Here is a 21,725-nt window from a genome sequence, read left to right on the forward strand (position 1 = left end):
GGTTCATCGATGCATGCTCAGTAAATTAGAGAGAACATAACTATAGATCAACCAGAGAATGAATTCTGTGCTTCTCTTCACATACAATGACCCAGGGCCATTTAATTTTCTGCTTAATTTTGTTGCAGTCAGTTTGCATTTTTGGGTTATTATGGAGTGGGAAATTAACAATAAATAACACATTTTGTCAATCTCTGCCTGTAATGAAATTTCTATACATCTTTGTAATCTGTGAAAGATCAGGGTCTCCTTGTCAGAAAGTAATGTATAGTTATTTTTTCGAGAGTATTTGGAACTGAAGGAAGAAGGGCATATTTTTCCACAGCAGATAGTGAGTTAGAATAGTAAGCAGTTTCATTATCATCTATCCAGTAACTTGCTACATCATTCCTTTTCCCCTCACCACAGAGCACCAGCAGAATATGGAAGCTGAAGAGGCACAGGACATTTCCCAGCTTTCAGGTGAGACAGGTAAATGGCATTTATGTATTTACACCATATTCTTCTACAGCTTTCTCTTATACAATAAGACACACTTGCTCCTGACATTTTTTATTTTTAATGTTTATGCTGTATTATAGGAAGTTAACTATACAAGCTCTCCATTATAACACATGACAGCTGAACTTTCATGAACTGTTACAATAAGGGTGGAGGGTATACATGCCCATAGACAACTTTTCTTTTTAGATAACACTTTTTTCAGGCCTACGGTATGCCTGTAAAACTTGAGTAAATCGTTATTCAGAATAATAATCTAAGAATTACATTTATTGAATAAAGATTTGTATCAGTTATACAGATAGAAATGGATTGAGGAACTTGAGGGAATGGCTTCTGGAATTGACAAAGCGCTATTTAGAACAAAACAGAATGTCTCCTTTGTGAGCAAGTTATTTTGAAATTATTTCTATATTCTAATCCAGCCTTACTTTTGTCCTATTCTACTTTCATAATGAAAAAATAATGAACAAGGAAGGTACATTTTTCCTAGCAATTTTCATATGCAGAGCTTGAAGTTGATTTCATTTACTGTTCATATTTATTTAATCAAGAAGTTATTTGAAACATATTCTTTAAACATTAACTAAGTACATTTAGTTAATAAATTATATTTAATCATGCTCTATGGAGTATTATCTGTTTAGTACCTTTAGCTGATGCTTATTTCTCAACAGCCCATACATGTTTCTCACAGGTACGGTATGAATGTGAGACATTCAGTACAATTATTAGTGTCACGCATCCTCCCTCACAACCAGACCACACAATCTGCAACTCTACTCCACATTAGCCATTGAACTTCTTATGTCCTAAAGTCCTCACACACACATTGATACTTTGCTTGTCCCACACAAATACCACAGTCTCCATTTGCTAGTGTTAAAACTTAATTTGCTGCTGTAAAGATAAAATATTTAAACATAAAATAAAATTACAAAGCAGCTAGCTACCTTTTAAAGAAAAACAATGTAACAACTAGAAGGCATATAATGTGACTAGCTATAATTGCTGTTCAGGAGCCAGTCTCGCTTCCCATGCAGCGGTTATTCCTCTAAGTCCAGGTTCCTCCCAGCAGCTGCTTATCTTCTGGTCCAGATCTTGTTGCCAGCTGCTCATCTCTCTGTCTTAAGTTCTTTGAAACAGCCACGCATTTCCTGGTCCAGCGCTCCTCCATGATCCCGTGCAGTTTGCAAGAGCACCATTCTGTAGTTTACATTCCAATGACACAATCTCCCACTGGAGTGAAATTTGAAAACAGTCCTTTATTTTGTAGCATCACTGAAACATTTCTGATTTGCTTTCCCATTCTCGAGGTAGATGTCTGGAAGAAAATGAAAAACAAGATCTAATAACCAATTTAAAAATAAAAGTCAAATTCTTAAAAAGCAAACCATCAGCCTGTACTTATCGAACACCAAAATATTAAACTTGGGCCAATAACCTTGACTATCCATGAAGGCAAAATACTTGAGTACTGTTCTCAACACTTGTTCCGTATTTTTCCTCTTCAGCAAGTACATATTCTTTGTCTTCTGTTTATAATAATTTTTTCCTTCTGGCCTACACAGTTTATAGTAAAAGAAAATAAAAGAAAGAAAGACTTGCATTTATAAAGTGCCTTTCACGACCTCAGGACATCCCAAAGTATAATTATTACATTTGTCATTTCAATTATCTTTTAAAATTAAAATTCAGCACTGCAAAAATTAAAATATTATATGCTATTAGCAAAGACATTGGGCCAGATTTTACTTTGTGTGGCAAACGAACAGCACATGCCATTCGGTAGACTTGCCTTTGCCCATAGACTTTCTGTGGGGTTTTGCATGCATGGCAAGTTGCTGTCAGCTGGACAACCAAACAGCATGGTGCCCTCTATAAGTAACTGTGTATCTCCTTAACCAATGAGACTGAAGAATAGTTAATGAGCAGCAGAGAGCCTGAACCAGGAAGTGTCAGTTAGAATAGTGAATTCAATGTCAAATCAGGCACAGAAAATGAAAAAGAGAGGGAAAGAAACATTGGATTAAGAGCGAGATAAAAGAGACAGAAAGAAAAAGTTAAAAAAATACATGAAAGAAAAATGTCCAACAATAATTAAAAGTTGAAGGAATGAGACTTCACACTTGTAAAAGTTAATTTTCAGTGCCAGAGAGGTTGTTTGGCAGTAATTAAGACTTACCACACCATTAAAAATGGTACTTAGATTGGAATGGAGAAACCCTAATATTTGTGGCGAGTTTAGTCTGTATCTATGTCAGTACAGGAACTTCACGTCATTCAATACATTTGAATGGGGAGCCAGATGGTGAGAAGCCGTTTTCGCGCAGCTTACTGAGGAGCGACGCATCTCGGACAGCAGCTTGCAGATTTTCACATTTAACTATGCATGTGTGCTCACCGGAAGTTTCTGCCTGATTTGCGCATACATAATGGTGAACGTTGTTAGCCTCACCGTTATTTTCACAGCAAAATCTGGCCCTTTGTTGCAGTATCATTTTCTTCAGTTGCATTGCATTAGGAATGTTGGCAGCTTTGTTAAAAGATTGATGCAAGAAAAGGAGCTCATGATACCAGTGCAGATTTTAATATTAACTGCAATGAATTCGAAAGGAGGACATGATACCAGTGTAGATTTTAATATTAACTGTAATGTATTCTATTTAAAAATAAACAAAGGAAATGCCAAGTTTAGTAAAACATTTGGTAACTACAAATATTGTAGAAAGACAAGATTAAAAGTACAACTTTTATTAATCATGTAATAAGCAATTATGTATAACCAAGCACTAATGTTTAGAATCTGTAACTGGAATTGTATGGTTATTTCTATGAAAAGTAGTAGACATTAATGAAACATTTGCACTATTGTTGTTTATTGATATTTGCTGTTCAAAGTATTATTTCATTTGCTCTGTGTCCATGTATGGGAATTCTGAATGCTGACATGATAATCTACCATAATACAATGCAACTGAAAAAGTCATAATGATAGATTATATCATTGAAAATTACTCATTTTTCCTGTGTCAGATGATTCCTTAAGAATTGTATGAGCACTAAGTTTAGGGCAGTGCTATTTATCATTAGTAATACTAATAGATGGTATTATCTTTGTTAATACATCACTTTTCACATTGATTGAACGAGAACTTTGGTTGCTCAAGTAAATACAGGTGTTAATAATCTAAATTAATTTAGCACTGCCTTTTCAGAAATATTAAAGTATGTCGCAAAATAAACTGTATATTGATTTTCTGCATATGCAAAAGGTTTCTAGACACTCCATTGAACTAAAAGTAAATATTTAATCAAATATTTGTATAATTATTTTCTGGTGTGTACAGTTAGAAGGGAACTGTTTTTAAATGTTAACTGTTCACAAATTAGAGAGTAAAGTTTCCAGAGTGGAACAGATATCAGAAAGTTGCGCAGGCACAGGTCTGGATTTTTCCTCTATTGAAGACATGCATTTACCCTTACATACTTTTTGAACTACATCTGTATTGATTTTTAAAACCTTTTTTTAAATTCTATAGCTTTTGTCTTTCTGCTGTGAATTTTGGATACGGTGACATATTGTGGTGTAAAACATTTATGTCGCATAAGTAAAAAACATTTTTTGTGGTAAATTGCTGTAAATCATTACATTATTTAATTCAATTTTTTTCTCAATATTTTCAACTGCAAATATGACGTATATGTAAAATAATATAATCATAAAGAAGTGTTGAAGAATAGATACGAAGCATTGTTCCTGCTCGTCACCTGAACTTCCTGATCAGATTACATAAAAAGATCCCATGTCACTATTCAAAGAACTGTGGGGCAGTTCTCCCGGTGTTCTGGATAACATTTATCCATCATCCAACACCACCAAATGCAGATTAACTATTAAACAACAGTGGCCACACTTCAAAAGTAATTCATTGGCTGTAAAGTGCTTTGGGATGCTCTGAGAACGTGAAAGGTGCTTAAATAGATGTAAATTACTTTGTTTATCTAAATTATTCTCTTTGACACTATATACAGTTCTGAATGATAACATATGATAACATTTACACACCTAATTAATTAGCTTTGGATTAATCTTGTTCTTGGATGTATTTAAAAGTTTTGATTCAATTCACTCATCAAATATCTCCTAAGAGAAGAAATAGGCTTAAATTGCACTGGACACACTTTGGTACCAGAAAAAGTGGCGGCAAGGGCAGATAAACAGCACAGTATGGAATTCTTCTTGTTTACAGCTACCATTAGTGTTGCTTCATAATTAGACATTTTCAGATTTTATTTTTACTTCAATTCAGGTTTAAAAAAATCAGTTGAAATCATCTGGGAGTAAATAAGTACTTTTTGGGTCAAAAATAAAGCAGGAGGTTAATAACAAAAAAAATCAGGTTTAATTGGAATTCTTCAGCAAAGCAATTCGGAAGGAAAAAAATAACACATTTAAAGTAAATAGATACATGAAAGTGTCTACATAAAGTATAATGCTAAAATGAGTTGACATGTATTTTTGAACCTACCCTACATAACTTTGTTCAGCCATTTGTATATGCTGCAGCTGATTGAAGGTGTGATCTATGCCACAAAGCGTTTTATGATCACAAATGTCCTATTTTAGTTTAGACTGGAAAAAGGACATATTTGTTCACAGCTATTGTCACATGAAATTTTACCCAATTTCAGGAAAAATAAAGTTTAAAACTTGGATGGCCTCTTTATGATGCAACATCAATGGTGGCTTTAGAAAGTTTGAAACTCACCTTTTGGGAGTTAGTTGTCAGACTCAATCAGGTTTAATCTTAAAATTAGATGGCTTATTTATCATTAACAAGATAGGTGTAAGTCACATCTCATGACCTAGATGCTGTAAATCAAATTTGCCTTCCCTTATGTTTTTTTTAGAAGAACACCAGCTTAATTATAATAATCCTAATACCCTTGAATTAAGTAAAGACAAAAATGGAATGATATATCAGTAATGACTTATTGAAAGTATATTTTTGTTATATAAAATGTTGAATTTTGAGCTGAGACATTTAGGGGCCGAAATTGGTTGATGCTCCTCCCGCATCAGCCGAGCTCCCGCCGCAAATGTTGGTTTTCTGGGCCATTCCTCCGGAACCGCTCACCGGCCGTAGAGGTTCCGCTCAGCAGAAGACTGGTGGGGAAGGGTCCGGCCGACGTCAGATCGTGCGGCCCGCCCATGCCGGATGTTGGAAAAGTGCCATTTTCATCAGTTATGCTGGCCTCCGGTCGACCTGCCGCCCGCCAGAAGGACCGCTCGGGAAAAGCAGGTCTGATCTGGACGGCATTCGGCCAGCAGTGAGATCGGGTGGGAGGTAGTGCTGGAGGCCAACACATCACGGCAGCCGGGCAAATGCTGCACCATATGAGTGGGGCTGCTGGAAAAAAGTCAGGTGCATGTTGCATTACTTTATTGCTGATGGTGATGTTTAAATTGGATGTCATAAAAGCGACTGAAATGTATCTAAGCTGATGGAAGCTTTTTTGTTGGACCTTGCTGAAAGTCCTTCATTGAGAAGCCCAATGGCGAAGGGAAAATTATTATGAATAACTGAAAAGTGTTCAGCATGTCACATTTTGTTCATCCGAGCTGATTCATTAATTGTGCTACAAAATGTACTGCAATGTAACTGATGACCATGTCATCTCAGGGGTGACACTCCTCCATGTTTAGCCTCTCAAAAATAGGGTTGAAGTGCAAGCCTTAAGGTCTGCCCTGCAAGTAGGTAAACTGAGAGTCATTGAATGGCAGGCTTCCTGCATTGGTGACCCTTCCTTGTCATCTTGCGATGGCCTGATGACAGGACCCATTATACACTGCAGTCAGATGTGGATGGGAAGATATTCCTGATGAAGCAGATGATCTGAGGGACAGATATGTGTTTCTCGCAACGCATCACACATGACGTTATAATGACACATGCACCAACAGAGGGTCAGCAATGTGAGTGTATTTACAAGTGCGCAATAACAAAGGTTACATAAGATTAAATTTACAGGAGTAACACCCGCCCCTTTACCTGGCACCACCGCCTCTCTTTCCCCCCTCCCCCCAACCACTTGCAGCGATGCCCAAGCTCCTCTTCCTCCCCACGCCTACATGACGGCGTAGTGCACCCCTGCCCGTCACTGTCTCTGATTGAGGAGGTTTTGCAGGAGGGCAGCGGGATGTCTGCAGACGTGTGCATCTTGATTAAAAGATAGGGCACGGGATCGAAGGCGCAAGGATCTCCTGCTCCTCCGGATCTGTCTGCCTTGAGGGTGTGAGGTCGGGAGCTTGCACTGCGTGTGCAGAAGCCATCTCCTGCCTCATGGCCTCAATGCTTTCCGGTGACTTCTCCAAGACTGTAATGAGCCAGTCCATCCTCTGATCACACTGCTGGGTGAAGGAGACGATGCTGCCAGCTATCCCAGCCATGGTCTGCAGCATGTTGCGACTATCACCACACTGGTGCTTGATAGCTGCACCATCTGGTTGAGTACAGAGAGCCGTGATGCATTCACAGGTGGTTGCTCGCTGCTGCTGGGTTCTGGTGCCTTCGGGCCACGGCCTCTGCGCTCGGTTGAGCTTGTGTCTGTGGAGTCCATTGGAAAATACAGGAAATTGGTTCACATGGCAGGAGGCTGATGTCAGCCACTTCCAGCTCCTTCAGGTCAAGCGGCAGAAAGATGGACCCTTCTCCCTCCTCTCTCTCCTGTTTTTCCTGGCCCTGGATGGTGGAGATGGCAGCGGTGGAAATGGGTGATCAGGGGCTTGGTGGTGGGGGGGGAGGAATGCAGGAAGGAGTCGGGGTGGGAGATGCTGGGGTCTGACGGCTTCTGTGAAGGCCAGAGGTCGATGGTCTCTCTGGATCTGTGCTATCCGACTCAGCATCTGTAAGTAGAGGACAACATTTCAGTCTGTAGGATGGGGGGAGGGGTGGTAGTGGTCAAGCAGAGATTTGAGCCGTTCCATCTCACATTATGGCAGCAAGGAGTTCCATCTCTACATGTCCACATCAATAATGGGCGATAAAGTGTGTGTTCAACCACGAGTGCCTTAACATTGCATGTACTTTCAGACATTGCTGACACCAGAGACGAGTATAACCTTACCATACGGTAGCACCGGATCTGCATCAATGTCTGTGGTTGCACGGCGGCGGTCACCCACCAATGCCAACGCACGCTCCTCCAGCCTGGTCAATTCGACCACCACTTCTGAGACCCCTCCGGTCACACTCAGGCTTGCTAGGTTGTGTAAAGTCCTTACTCTACAGCATGAAACCACAAGAGGCACATTCCAGGGACAAGGCCACTCTGTGACCTTAGCTCTTTATTACAGGACTCCAGAAGTGATGACCCTGCGTGGGACCTCCCTTTATATACCTGTGTGATCAGGTAAAGAGTGTCTCCCACAAGTTCACCCCCTTGTGGTTAAGTTGTGCATCTAAGTTGAGTGTATACAGTAATACAGTGGTGTTACATTGTAGTTACAAACATGACAGGTTGGCTGCTTATTTTTTCTGCACAAAGAAACGTTGCAGCCTTCAACCCCTTTGCTGATGCCCCCCACACAAACTCCCACACACACGCATATTTGCGCACAACATTTTTGGCCTTGGGGAGGAAGGGGCGAATAAATTTGTACTTTCTCTAGCTGACGCCAGCACATCGTTCCAACGTTTGCAGCATTGGTCCCCAACATGCTCAACGTTGCCCATCGCAGTCACCATCTCGCCGATGTCCATCCAAAGACGTCGATATTGGGCTGGTGGAGGCTTGCCACGACCATCCTGGGTGAGTTCGTTGTACCTGCGCTCCACCGCCGTCACTAGCTCCTCCAATTCCTGTCCATTGAACCACAGAGCTCTGGGCTTGGTTTTGGCAGTCTTCATTGAAGATTTCTGGCCACTCATCGTCAATGATGAGAGGAATGGCTGCTGAAGAGTTTGTGGATTTAAATTTCTCACTGCAACTCAGACTGCCCCCTCTCCAATGCCACCTCTCTGCTCTCTAACCTCCAACTCTCTCCTCTCCCCTCTCACACTTACAGCTGGAATAAAGTGCTCTCCTTTTGCACATGCGTAGTTTCCCAATCAGCCTCCAAGGGCCACGAAAGAACTACATGTCGGATCAAGAAAACTACAAAAAAGAACGAAATCTCGCGCATGCGCAGTGGAGGCCCTCCGAAGATCCCGAGTGGAGAGGTCTCCAACTGACGCACAGTAGTGAGTCCCACTCCTGGCCGCTGACTGCCGCTCCTGCTGCCACCCATACAATGGAGCCGAAAATGGCTCCCGATGGGACCCGGCAGCAGCGGGCGGAAAAACCGGACCTCCCGCCCGGGGGCCGCCGAGAAATGGGTGGGCCATCGCTGGGATGAAATTCGGGCCCTTAGTTTCTCATTGATAAGTTACGATAAACCACAATTTAATATAATGTTGTAGTTACCCTGATTAAATGAAACTACAAAATAGAGATTTTTTTTTTAATTACTTAATTGCATTGAGATTATTTTTATAACCTTTCCGCTATTTTGTTTAACAAGTTAAGTTTCTATTCATCAAGGTAAAAGTCAGCATTAGGAATAGGATTCTTCCCATTTTTACCAACTTGTATCAGCATCAGTAACTCTCATGCCTAATGCAACATGGTGTAGTTACACGATAAAGCTTTAACTAAATTGTCCCAAAAATGGGCACAGATTTCTCCTGTGCATTACATACATGTAGCAAATTTATAAATAATTCTTACAAAGGAAGTGTTACGCTCATAATAAAGTGATACAATTGGGTACTGTATGCAATGAGTAAGTGTGACCTTAGCTCCTTTAATTAAACTCCAGAGTGTTGGTACAGAGTGGGAGGCCTGCTTATATACAGTGCTCCCTGGGATCCCTTGGGACTCCAACAGCTAGGCCCTCTGGTGATGGTGTGATACAGGTTGCCAAGGGTTACATACATAACATCACTCCCTCCCAAAGTCAATAGTACATTTATTTACAGGGTGAGACGATCTGGAGCTTTTCGCTCCCTTGTCGATCGTCTTGGTACAAATGCAGGTGTGGGTGAGTTGATTGGTTCTTCGCTGGACTGCTGGGCAGCTGGCCTTGCCGGGCTGCTGGGGATGGTGAGTTCAGCTTTGTGGTCAACCGTGATGTCGGTTGCCACTTGTGTGTGTGTTGGAGGGTCGAAGTTGATGGTGTCCTCTTCGGGTTGCTCATGGCTGTTTGTAACCGCAATTTGGTTTGGTCCAAATGCTTTCTTCCCATTAGTCCATTGGCCAATTTGACTTGAAACACCCTACTCCCTTCTTTGGCTATGACCGTGCCAGTAAGCCATTTGGGACCATGTCCATAGTTGAGTACAAATACAGGGTCATTGACTTCAATATCGTGTGACAAATTTGCGCGATCACGGTACACACTTTGTTGATGCCGGCTGGCCTCGACATGATCATGGAGATCAGGGTGGACAAGAGAGAGCCTTGTTTTGAGCGCCCTTTTCATGAGCAGCTCGGCTGGGGGAACCCCGGCGAGCGAGTGGGGTTTGGTGCGGTAGCTGAGCAGGACTCTGGACAGTCGGGTCTGCAGGGAGCCTTCCGACACATGTTTCAAGCTTTGCTTCATGGTTTAAACTGCCCGTTCTGCCCGGCCGTTGGATGCGGGCTTGAACGGGGCAGATGTGGCATGCTTGATCCCATTACGGGTAATGAATTCCTTGAATTCAGCACAGGTGAAACACGGCCCATTGTCGCTGACAAGGACATCTAGCAGGCCGTGTGTGGCAAACATGGCTCGTAGGCTTTCGATGGTGGTGGTGAACGTTCTTACAGACATTATTACATGTTCAATCCATTTTGAATAAGCATCCACAACAACCAAGAACATTTTGCCGAGAAATGGGCCCGCAAAGTCAACGTGGATCCTTGACCATGGTTTGGAGGGCCATGACCACAAACTTAGCGGTGTCTCTCTGGGTGCACTGCTCAGTTGAGAGCAAGTGTTGCATTGGCGCACGCATGACTCTGACTCTGTGGTGGCTGGGCCACCACACATGGGGTCTGGCTATGGTTTTCATCATTACTATGCCTGGGTGGGTACTGTGTAGGTCCCTACCTTTCTTAGGTAAAACCACGCGATTACTCCACAAAAGACAGTCCGCCTGTATGAACATTTTGTCTTTGCGTCTCTGGAACGGCTTGATCTCTTCCTGCATCTCCGCTGGGACGCTGGACCAGCTCCCCTGGAGGAAACCAGGGACAGTAAAGGATCCTGGCTGGTCCGTGACAGGTGACTGTTCGTTTTCGAATGCAATCATCACCAAGAGCACGTCTGCAGGCTGTGCCATTTCCACCCCGGTGGTGGGCAATGGTAGCCGACTGAGAGCATCAGCGCAGTTCTCTGTGCCTGGTCTGTAGCAGATTACATAGTTGTATGCCGACAGCGTGAGCGCCCATCTTTGGATGCGGGCAGAGGCATTGATGTTAATCCCTTTGCTCTCTGAGAATAGCAATATGAGCAACTTATGGTCAGTTTCTAGCTCAAACTTGAGACCAAACAGATACTGGTGCATTTTTTTCACCCCGTAAATGCATGCCAAAGCTTCTTTTTCAATCATGCTGTAAGCCCTTTCGGCCTTGGACAAACTCCTGGATGCATAGGCGACCAGTTGTAATGTTCCCGATTCATTAGCCTGTTGTAACACACACCCAACCCCGTATGATGACACATCACAAGTTAGCACTAATCGTTTACATGGATTATACAGAACAAGCAGTTTGTTGGAACATAACAGATTTCTGGCTCTCTCAAAAGCAGCCTCTTGTGATTTCCCCCGTACCCAGTCGTCTCCCTTGCGCAGTAGCACATGTAGTGGTTCTAGCAAGGTGCTTAACCCAAGTATAAAATTACTGAAATAATTGAGGAGTCCCAGGAACGACCGCAGCTCCGTCACGTTCTGTGGTCTCGGCGCGTTCTTGATGGCCTCCGTCTTGGCGTCGGTGGGTCTGATGCCATCTGCCGCGATTCTTCTTCCGAAGAACTCGACTTCTGGTGCCAGAAAAACACACTTCGAGCGTTTCAACCTAAGTCCCACGCGATCTAGCCGACTTAAAACCTCTTCCAGATTCTTCAAGTGTTCGATGGTGACCCGACCTGTGACCAGTATGTCGTCCTGGAAAACCATGGTGCGTGGAACCGACTTTAGCAGGCTCTCCATGTTCCGTTGGAAAATTGCCGCGGCCGACCGAATCCCGAACGGGCATCTGTTGTAGATGAACAGACCTTTTTGCGTTTTGATGTAGGTGAGGCCTTTCAAAGACTCCTCCAGCTCCTGCGTCATCTAGACCAAGGTCAGGTCCAATTTGGTGAACGTTTTTCCTCCAGCCTGGGTCGCAAATAGGTCGTCTGCCTTGGGTAGCGGGTACTGGTCCTGCAGCGAAAAACGGTTAATCGTTACTTTATAGTCCCCACAAATTCTGACCGTGCTGTCGCCTTTGAGAACCGGAACTATCGGACTGGCCCACTTGTTTGAACTCCACCGGCGTGATGATGCCTTCTCGCTGCAGCCTGTCCAGCTCAATTTCCACTTTCGCACGCCTCATATATGGTACCACCAGTGGATGGGCTGTGTACCAGGAACCAAATAGAACTGCACCTTCGCCCCCGAGAAACTTCCAATGCCTCGCTCAAACAATGACGGGAATCTGCTCAGAACCTGGGCACATGAGGCGTCATCGATGGACGAAAACGCTCGGATGTCATCCCAGTTCCAGTGGATTTTTCCCAGCCAGCTTCTGCCGAACAGTGTCGGGCAATCCGCTGGCACAATCCATAGTGGGAGTTCGTGCACTGCTCCATCATAGGAAACTTTTACTTCTGCACTACCAACAACAGGGATCAGCTCTTTCGTGTAAGTTCTTAGCTTGGTGTGAATGGGACTAAGCTTGGGCCTGTGTGCCTTGTTGCTCCACAGCCTGTCAAAGGGCTTTTTGCTCATTATAGACTGACTCGCACCTGTGTCCAGTTCCATGGATACTGGAATTCCGTTCAGTTCAACTTTTAACATGGTCGGTGGACATTTCGTGGTGAAGGTATGTACCACGTACACTTCTGCCGTCTCGGTTCGAGTCTCTAGTTCAGCCTGATCCACCTTGGATCGATCTTCCTCTGCAATGTGGTGGTTTGCAGGGTTTGCAGCTCATCTGCACATTTGCTGGAGGTGTCCCATTGTTCCACAGCTTTTGCATGCATAGTGTTTGAAGCGGCATTGATGAGCCCGATGATCACCTCCATAGCGTCAACAAGGTGTTAACTGCCTTACGTTAATGATTGATGGCAGCTTCTGGGTCATCTGAGGTCATGCAGCTGCCGGCGTGTACGTTCTGCCATATGCATTCCTGCTTGAAAAGGACGTTACTTTGTGTACAGTACTAGCCGAAACCTCTTAATTCTGTGAAATTTGTTTGGTGTTATCGCTGGTGGACATAAATGCCTGGGCTATCGTTATGGCTTTGCTCAGATTCGGTATATCAACATAGAAACATACAAAATAGGTGCAGGAGTAAGTCATTCAGCCCTTCGAGCCTGCACCGCCATTCAATAAGATCACGGCTGATCATTCTCTCAGTACCCCTTTCCTGTTTTCTCTCCATACCTCTTGATCCCCCTAGCCGTAAGGGCCATATCTAACTACCTCTAGAATATATCCAATGAACTGGCATCAATGACTCTCTGCGGCAGGGAATTCCACAGGTTAACAACTCTCTGAGTGAAGAAGTTTCTCCTTATCTCAGTCCTATATGACCTACTCCTTATCCTAAGACTGTGTCCCCTGGTTCTGGACTTCCCCAACGACGGGAACATTCTTCCCGCATCTAAGTTGTCCAGTCCCGTCAGAATCTTATATGTTTCTATGAGATCCCCGCACATCCTTCTATATTCCAGTGTATAAAGGCCCAGTTGATCCAGTCTTTCCTCGTATGTCAGTCCAGCCATCCCGGGAATCAGTCTGGTGAACCTTCGCTGCACTCCCTCAATAGCAAGAACTTCCTTCCTCAGATTAGGAGACCAAAACTGAATGCAATTTTCCAGGTGTGGCCTCACCAAGGCACTGTACAACTGCAGTAAGACCTCCCTGCTCCTATACTCAAATCCCCTAGCTATGAAGGCCAACATACCATTTGCCTTCTTTACCGTCTGCTGTACCTGCATGCCAACTTTCAATGACAAATGAACCATGACACTTAGGTCTTGTTGCACCTCCCTTTTTCCTAATCTGCTGCCATTCAGATAATATTCTGCCTTCGTGTTTTTGCCCTCAAAATGGATAACCTCACATTTATCCACATTATGCTGCATCTGCCATGCATTTGTCCACTCACCTAACCTGTCCAAGTCACCCTGGAGCCTCTTAGCATCTTCCTCACAGCTCACACCGCCACCCAGTTTAGTGTCATCTGCAAACTTGGAGATATTCCTTCATCTAAATCATTGATGTATATTGTAAATAGCTGGGGTCCCAGCACTGAGCCTTGCGGCACTCCACTAGTCACTGCCTGTCATTCTGAAAAGGACCCGTTTATCCCAACTCTCTGCGTCCTGTCTGCCAACCAGTTCTCTATCCACGTCAGTATATTACCCCCAATACCATGTGTTTTGATTTTGCACATCAATCTCTTGTGTGGAACCTTGTCAAAAGCCTTCTGAAAGTCCAAATACACCACATCCATTGTTTCTCCCTTGTCCACTCTACTAGTTACATCCTCAAAAAATTCTAGAAGATTTGTCAAGCATGATTTCCCTTTCATAAATCCATGCTGACTTGGTCCGATCCTGTTACTGCTTTCCAGATACGCTGCTATTTCATCCTTAATAATTGATTCCAACATTTTCCCCACTACTGATGTCAGGCTAACTGGTCTATAATTATCTGGTTTCTCTCTCCCTCCCTTTTTAAAAAGTGGTGTTACATTAGCTATCCTCCAGTCCATAGGAACTGATCCAGAGTCGATAGACTGTTGGAAAATGATCACCAATGTAACCACTATTTCTAGAGCCACTTCCTTAAGTACTCTGCGATGCAGACTATCAGGCCCCGGGGATTTATTGGCCTTCAATCCCATCAATTTCCCTAACACAATTTCCCGCCTAATAAGGATATCCTTCAGTTCCTCCTTCTCACTAGACCCTCGGTCCCCTGGTACTTCCGGAAGGTTATTTGTGTCTTCCATCGTGAAGACAGAACCAAAGTATTTGTTCAACTGGTCTGCCATTTCTTTGTTCCCCATTATAAATTCACCTGAATCCGACTGCAAGGGACCTACATTTGTCTTTACTAATCTTTTTTGCTTCACATATCTATAAAAGCTTTTGCAGTCAGTTTTTATGTTCCTGGCAAGCTTTCTCTTGTACTCTATTTTCCCCCTCTTAATTAAACCATTTGTCCTCCTCTGCTGAATTCTAAATTTTTCCCAGTCCTCAGGTTTGCTGCTTTTTTTGGCCAATTTATATGCCTCTTCCTTGGATTTAACACTATCCTTAATTTCCTTTGTTACCCACGGTTGAACCACCTTCCCCATTTTATTTTTACACCAGACAGGGATGTATAATTGTTGAAGTTCATCCATGTGATCTTTAAATGTTTGCCATTACCTATCCACCGTCAACCCTTTAAGTATCAATTCTGGCCAATTCACACCTCATACCATCGAAGTTACCTTTCCTTAAGTTCAGGACCCTAATTTCTGAATTAACTGTGTCACTCTCCATCCTAATAAAGAATTCTACCATATTATGGTCACTCTTCCCCAAGGGGCCTCGCACAACAAGATTGCTAATTAGTCCTTTCTCATTACACATCACAAAGTCTAGGATGGCCAGCTCTCTAGTTGGTTCCTCGACATATTGGTCTCGGAAACCATCCCTAATACACTCCAGGAAATCCTGCTTCACCGCATTGCTACCAGTTTGGTTAGCCCAATCAATATGTAGATTAAAGTCACCCTTCCTTACTATTGCATTAATTTCCTCTTTAACCAGCAATGCCATCCCGCCTCCTTTTCCTTTCTGTCTATCCTTCTTAAATGTTGAATACCCCTGGATGTTGAGTTCTCAGCCTTGGTCATTCTGCAGCCAAGTCTCCGTGATGCCAATTACATCATAACCGTTAACTGCTATCTGCGCAGTAATTTGTCCACCTGATTCCGAATACTTCTCGCATTGAGGCACAGAGCCTTCAGGCTTGTCTTTCTAAAACACTTTGCCACTTCAGGATTTTGCTGTAACGTGGCCTTTTTGCTTTTTGCCTTAGGCTTCTCTGCCCGCCACTTTTAATTTTCTTCTTTCTATCTTTTGCTTCTGCCCCCATTCTACTTCCCTCCGCCTCCCTGCATAGGTTTCCATCCCCCTGCCATATTAGTTTAACTCCTCCCCAACAGCACTAGCAAACAGTCAATAGTTTGCGAAGGATAACCTCATGGCCAATGCCAAGCACAAAAAAGTCTCTTAGCATTTGTTCAAGGAATCCATCGAATTCGCAGTGTCCGTAAGGCGCCTTAATTCGGCGAGGTAGCTCGCCATTTCCTGGCCTTCTGACCGTTTACGTGTAGAACCGATACCTCACCATCAAAACGCTTTCCTTGAGATTTAGGTGCTCCCAGACCAGCGTACACAGTTCTAAATAGGATTTGGTTCTTGGTTTCACCGGAGCTGGGAGATTCTTCATGAGGCCATAGGTTGTTGCCCCGCAGACGATAAGAAGGATTGCCCTTCGTTTGGCAGCATTCTCGTCCCCTTCCAGCTCATTGGCCACAAATTATTGGTTGAGTCACTCCACAAAGGCCTCCCAATTGTCCCCTTCTGAGAATTAGTCCAGGATACCAACAGTTCTTTGCATTTTCGCATGGTTGTTTGTTATCTCGTCGCCAATTGTTACGCTCATAATAAAATGATACAACTGAGTACTGTATGCAATGAGTTAAGTGTGACCTTAGCTCCTTTAATTAAACTCCAGAGTGTTGGTACAGCATGGGAGGCCTGCTTATATACAGTGCTCCCAAGGGTTGCTGGGATACCTTGGGACTCCAACAGGTAGGTCCTCTGGTGGTGATGTGATACAGGTTGCCAAGGGTTACACACATACGATTTTGCTACATTGAGGAAATCCTGCCCTAGGGTGCCCTAACCCTAGCTTCGGTGGAGCACTCCTTCTGGATCAGAGTGAATGTCTAGCTTTCCATACCTGTTAACTTTATTGCACTCTCCATAATATTGACAATTCATGCTATATGATTGACAGGACTATCCTGTGTACTCACTCCAACTAGTACCCAGGTTGAAACTGTCCATGTTATAATTTGGATCTTGCAACAAGCACAGTGGGGCGAGCTTCACCCTGTCAGTCTACACTGGATTCAATTCCAGATCCCAGAGTTAAAAGCACACATTTCTAACCTCTTGCTGCACTCAGTCGCATCTCCACTGTTACTCTAACTTAAAATATGTGAAAGTATGTCATGTCAATAGTATATCAAAGACCTTGAAACCTCTTAAAGTTTGACTACTGATCCTCAGCCATTATTTGGAATCTCTATAGTAAGCCTTCATATCCCATTATTACATTTTATTTATTCTCTCCACAAACCATGCTCATGTTTGTTCATTAATTGGCAGATTTAATAGTTATATATTTGATGTTATTCTCCCCAAATCTGGCCAAGAGCTTGGGTTTTCTTGTTTTTATATTTTTGCTCTTACGCCATGGAACTAATAGTCTTATAGTTTACCAACTAGATTAAATTTGCTCAAGCCAGAACATGTATTGAATCAGAAGTACAAGTACAAGTACACAGCACGTTATATATAACTGTAAAGAATGGGTTAATTCTGGGCCAGACCTCACATTTTTCAACTGCTTTGGAGAAACTGCATTATATGTTAAGCAAGGAAAAGAACAAATGTTATATTGAGTGATTTTGGAAGTCACTAGCTTCTATTCAAGGGTATTGGTTCAAATTCTCACCTGCTTCCTATAGAATGATTTTAGCTTTTTAAAATCTGCTGCTGCTTTTCACTTAATGATTACTTTGAATTTACCTTACTTCTATTTTACCTTTATGTCTTGCATTAATTTTGTTCCTTTTATTAATTGTGTTAATTATTTTACTTCACTCCTTGTAATTAAAATGAAATTGTATTATTTAAATCCTAATCATTCAAATCCAACCTAGAATCATTTTGTGAAACCTCTGCACCTGTCAACAACAACAACAACTTGTATTGAAGCACCTTTTGATTTGATTTTATATGTTTTAAAGTTTAATTTGTTTTAATTGCCGGGTTTTAGTGTCCCCCTCCCCTTTTATAGGGGGCACTTGTAAATTATGGTTTTACTCCCCAACCCCGCCCCCCCCAAAAAGAAATCACCAAAAACAACCCCTAGTATAGTGTCTGGAGTGTCCCCCAGATCGGGGGGCACTTGATTTAATGTTTATCATGGTTTACTCCCAAAGAGTTGTATTGAAGCACCTTTAGCGTAGTAAAACATCCCAAGACACTTCACTGGAGTAAGACAAAAATTTGATGAATAAAAAATGGTATAAATCAATTCAAACATTTTGACTACGTGCATATTTTCTCATAATAAATTTATGAATTAAACAACTTAATTCTTATAGGAGTGTGAGATAAAAATCAGAGCATTGATCTTGCTTTTTTGGCATTGACCACCCAGAGTTCTTGTTAATTCGACAGGTTAGGAGGCAATATCTAATTGAAAATGTTTGGATATAAGTGAGTTCAGAACATTAATATTGTATGTAAAGTATTTAATGTACTATTAAAAATACATGGGCACACATTTCTAGAGAAAAATTATAGTTGATCCACAAATACACTCTCCTTCCTTAAGAGCACACATCTGTAATTAATTATTGCTTGATTAGTGTAACCATATTATTTTTACATAGGGAGTAATGAAGCTCTTTCTATAAATGATCAACCAGAACAATTGGAGCAGATGCCTGTCCCAGAAGATCTGTCTACCAGCTCTGGGGGCCAGAACAACCTGCAGAGTGACAGGGTGATGGGTAAGTGCAAAAACTTTAGATTATTTACGAAGAATGTAAAGCACAGAAACAGGGCATTCAGCCCAACTGCTCTATGCCGGTGTTTATGGTCCATGTGAGCTTCCTCCTACCCCTGTTCATCTAACCCTATCATCTTAAACTTCGATTCCTTTCTCCCTCATGTGTTTATCTAGCTTCCCCTTAAATGCATTAAATATTACTCCAGAACTAGATATTATGCTATTCATTAAAATGTATGCCTCTTCAGAATAACAAAAAATAAATTTGAATCCCTTCAAAATAATTTAAGTAATTTAAGTTACAGTTTAGCTGGAAAATAAATTATAGTTTGAATAAGCAATCTATATAATAAAACAAATGGTTCAATATATGTAAACCCTGAATAAAATATTCTATACAAAATAGTATGTAATCTTTTAAAAGTGTAAAAGGGCTTCATTTGATCTTATATGATACATCTTGAACATACTTGCTGTATTTCTGCTGTCTTATAAGAAATAATTGGAAACTGAAAGACTTTCTTGGTTTAGCATGCAGCTGAGTCATACAGTGAGGAATAGCCCAGTTTTGATTCTGGTTTGTGCTGAGTGTACTGATTTCAGCTGGGGTTCTGATAGGGGCACTTCAATTGAAATACTTGGACTAGGAAGGGGAAAACAGGCAAGGTTTCCTCTACGTGGTGATTCCTGCTGGAGAGTAGACATGCGTGGGCAGGTAAGGATCGGCTCGAGTTCAGTTGTGATGTTATCTAAGGTGAAAAAGCCTGCTGACACTCGCTTGCTCCACTTGGGGCAGACACATTCCCGGAATGGATCCTAAAGCTGGCGATAGACACCTAATTAACATAAACCCTGTTTTAGGTGTCCACCAAGGACGCCTGAAAACCTGTCTGACCCAATAGGCACAGGACATAGCCATGCAAATTGTTTACTTTTGACCTGTTTCTCCTTATCCTATCAAACCCCTTTTATAATTTTAAACACCACAATTAGATCACTCCTCATCTTACTAAACTCAAGGGAATACAAGCCACACTTATGCAACATGTTCTTATACTTTAAACCCTTCAAAAGGGAATTTGATATATACTTGAAAGGAAAAAATTGCAGGGCTGTGGGGAAAGAGCAGGGATATATGAATAATTGGATAGTTCTTTCAAAGAGCCAGTACAGGTACGATGGGCTGAATGGCCTAATTCTATGCTACATGATTCTATGATGAGCCCTGGTATCATTCTGGTTAATGTGCACGGTACCCCCTCCAAAACCAAAATATCCTTCCTGAGGTGCGGCGCCCAAAAGTGAGCACAGTACTCCAGATGGGGTGTAACCAAGGCTCTATACAACTGAAGCATAATTTCCTCCCATTTATATTCCAGCCTCCTTGAGAAAAAGTCCAACAATCCATTAAGAGAATATTCCAATTTTTATTTCTTGGATTCTCATTGAGCTCCATTTGCCATAGTTTTGCCCACTCACTTAATCTGTCTATGTCCCTTTGTAACCTCTTGCCCTCATCTACACAACTTACTGTGTCTCCTAACTTAGTGTCATCTGCAAACTTGGATATACAACTCGCAATCCTTCATACAAGTCATTGATAAATATGCTGAAAAGCTGAAGCCCGAGTTGTGATCCTTGGGGAACAACACATTGCATTCCACCAATCAAAGTACTTTCCCTTTAGCTCTATTCTGTCTCCTACCTCCCAACCAATTAACCCTTGTAGGAACATAGGAATTGCCAGACGAAAAAAGACCAAGGTCGCTCTAGTTCGCCTTCTACCATACTGATAGTCACATGATACAACAATGATGGAGTTGTTCACTAATCATACCAATCAACCACTATCAATTAGTCTACAGCAGTCCCAGACATGAGATGAGTGCTGGAAAGCTTTGAGAATCATAGGTCCAAAGCATGCTACACTTACCATATGCCATTTCTCAAATCACTCATATACTGCATCCCAAAATATTATTTTCTGAAATAAATTATCTAATGTGCATTTGAATGATTCAAGACTATCTGCTTCCACCGTCTTTCTAGGGAGCCTATTCCATAGATTTACTACTAACTCACTGAAATAATGGCCTGATATTTGCAGGAAAGGTGTGTGGGGGAGCGGGGTAGCATGGGCAAAACCTGACCTCATTGTAATTGCACTGTGAGAGCCTGATTTAAATATGTTAATGAAGAGGCGGGCCAATCACACGGCACAGTACCGACTGATGTGAACATGTGGTGGGTTGGGGACATATTTCCTGGTTTTTATTATTAATTCATTACACAACAGATATTGAATTTAATTACATTTTTAGCACCATCCTGATTCTGTCCTGCCCATTGTGGGGTGGGGACGAGGTTTAATATTGAGGCCAATATTTGTGCAGATTAGTTTTGTATAAGAACATAAGAAATAGGAGTAGGCCATACGGTTCCTCGAGCCTGCTCTGCCATTCAATAAGATAATGGCTGATCTGTTCACGGACTCAGCTCCACTTCCCTGCCCGCTCCCCATAACCCCTTACATCCTTATCGTTTCAGAAACTGTCTATTTCTGTCTTAAATTTATTTAATGTCCCAGCTTCCACAGCTATCTGAGGCAGAGAATTCCACAGATTCACAACCCTCTGAGAGAAGAAATTTCTCCTCGTCTCAGTTCTAAATGGGCGGCCCCTTATTCTCAGATCATGCCCTCGAGTTCTAGTCTCCCCCACCAGTGGAAACATTCTCTCTGCATCCACCTTGTCAAGTCCCCTCATAATCTTATATATTTCGATAAGATCGCCTCTCATTCTTCTGAATTCCAATGAGTAGAGACCCAACCTACTCAACCTTTCCTCATAAGTCAACTCCCTCATCCTCAGAATCAACCTAGTGAGCCTTCTCTGAACTGCCTCCAAAGCAAGCACATTCCTTCGTAAATATGGAAACCAAAATTGCACGCAGTATTCCAGGTGTGGCCTCACCAATACGCTATACAGCTGTAACAAGACTTCCCTGCTTTTATACTCCATCCCCTTTGCAATAAAGGCCAAGATTCCATTGGCCTTTCTGATCACTGGCTGTACCTGCATAATATACTTTTGTGTTTCATGCCCAAGTACCCTGAGGTCC

The 21,725-nt window shown here is 42.3% G+C and overlaps 1 protein-coding gene and 1 long non-coding RNA gene across 5 annotated transcripts in view; one reads left to right on the forward strand and one right to left on the reverse strand.

Annotated features, from left to right (window-relative positions):
• ikzf1 (IKAROS family zinc finger 1 (Ikaros)) overlaps nucleotides 1-21,725 on the forward strand; it is a 127,815-nt gene that overhangs the window by 1,993 nt on the left and 104,097 nt on the right. For 3 of the 4 annotated variants that reach the window (XM_070880023.1, XM_070880026.1, XM_070880025.1), the window contains exons 2-3: nucleotides 409-471; nucleotides 18,487-18,606. In XM_070880023.1, the coding sequence (XP_070736124.1) occupies nucleotides 423-471; nucleotides 18,487-18,606 (169 nt within the window). In that variant the 5' untranslated portion in view covers nucleotides 409-422. The remainder of the gene's footprint in view (nucleotides 1-408; nucleotides 472-18,486; nucleotides 18,607-21,725) is intronic. The other variant, XM_070880024.1, reaches the window with a different exon arrangement.
• LOC139263939 (uncharacterized) overlaps nucleotides 7,384-21,725 on the reverse strand; it is a 68,886-nt gene continuing 54,544 nt past the window's right edge. Inside the window, exon 3 of the long non-coding RNA XR_011593255.1 lies at nucleotides 7,384-7,411. This is a non-coding gene — a long non-coding RNA (uncharacterized lncRNA). The remainder of the gene's footprint in view (nucleotides 7,412-21,725) is intronic.

Source organism: Pristiophorus japonicus, chromosome 5, assembly GCF_044704955.1.
Source record: "Pristiophorus japonicus isolate sPriJap1 chromosome 5, sPriJap1.hap1, whole genome shotgun sequence".
In the NCBI taxonomy this organism is placed as follows: Eukaryota; Metazoa; Chordata; class Chondrichthyes; family Pristiophoridae; genus Pristiophorus; species Pristiophorus japonicus.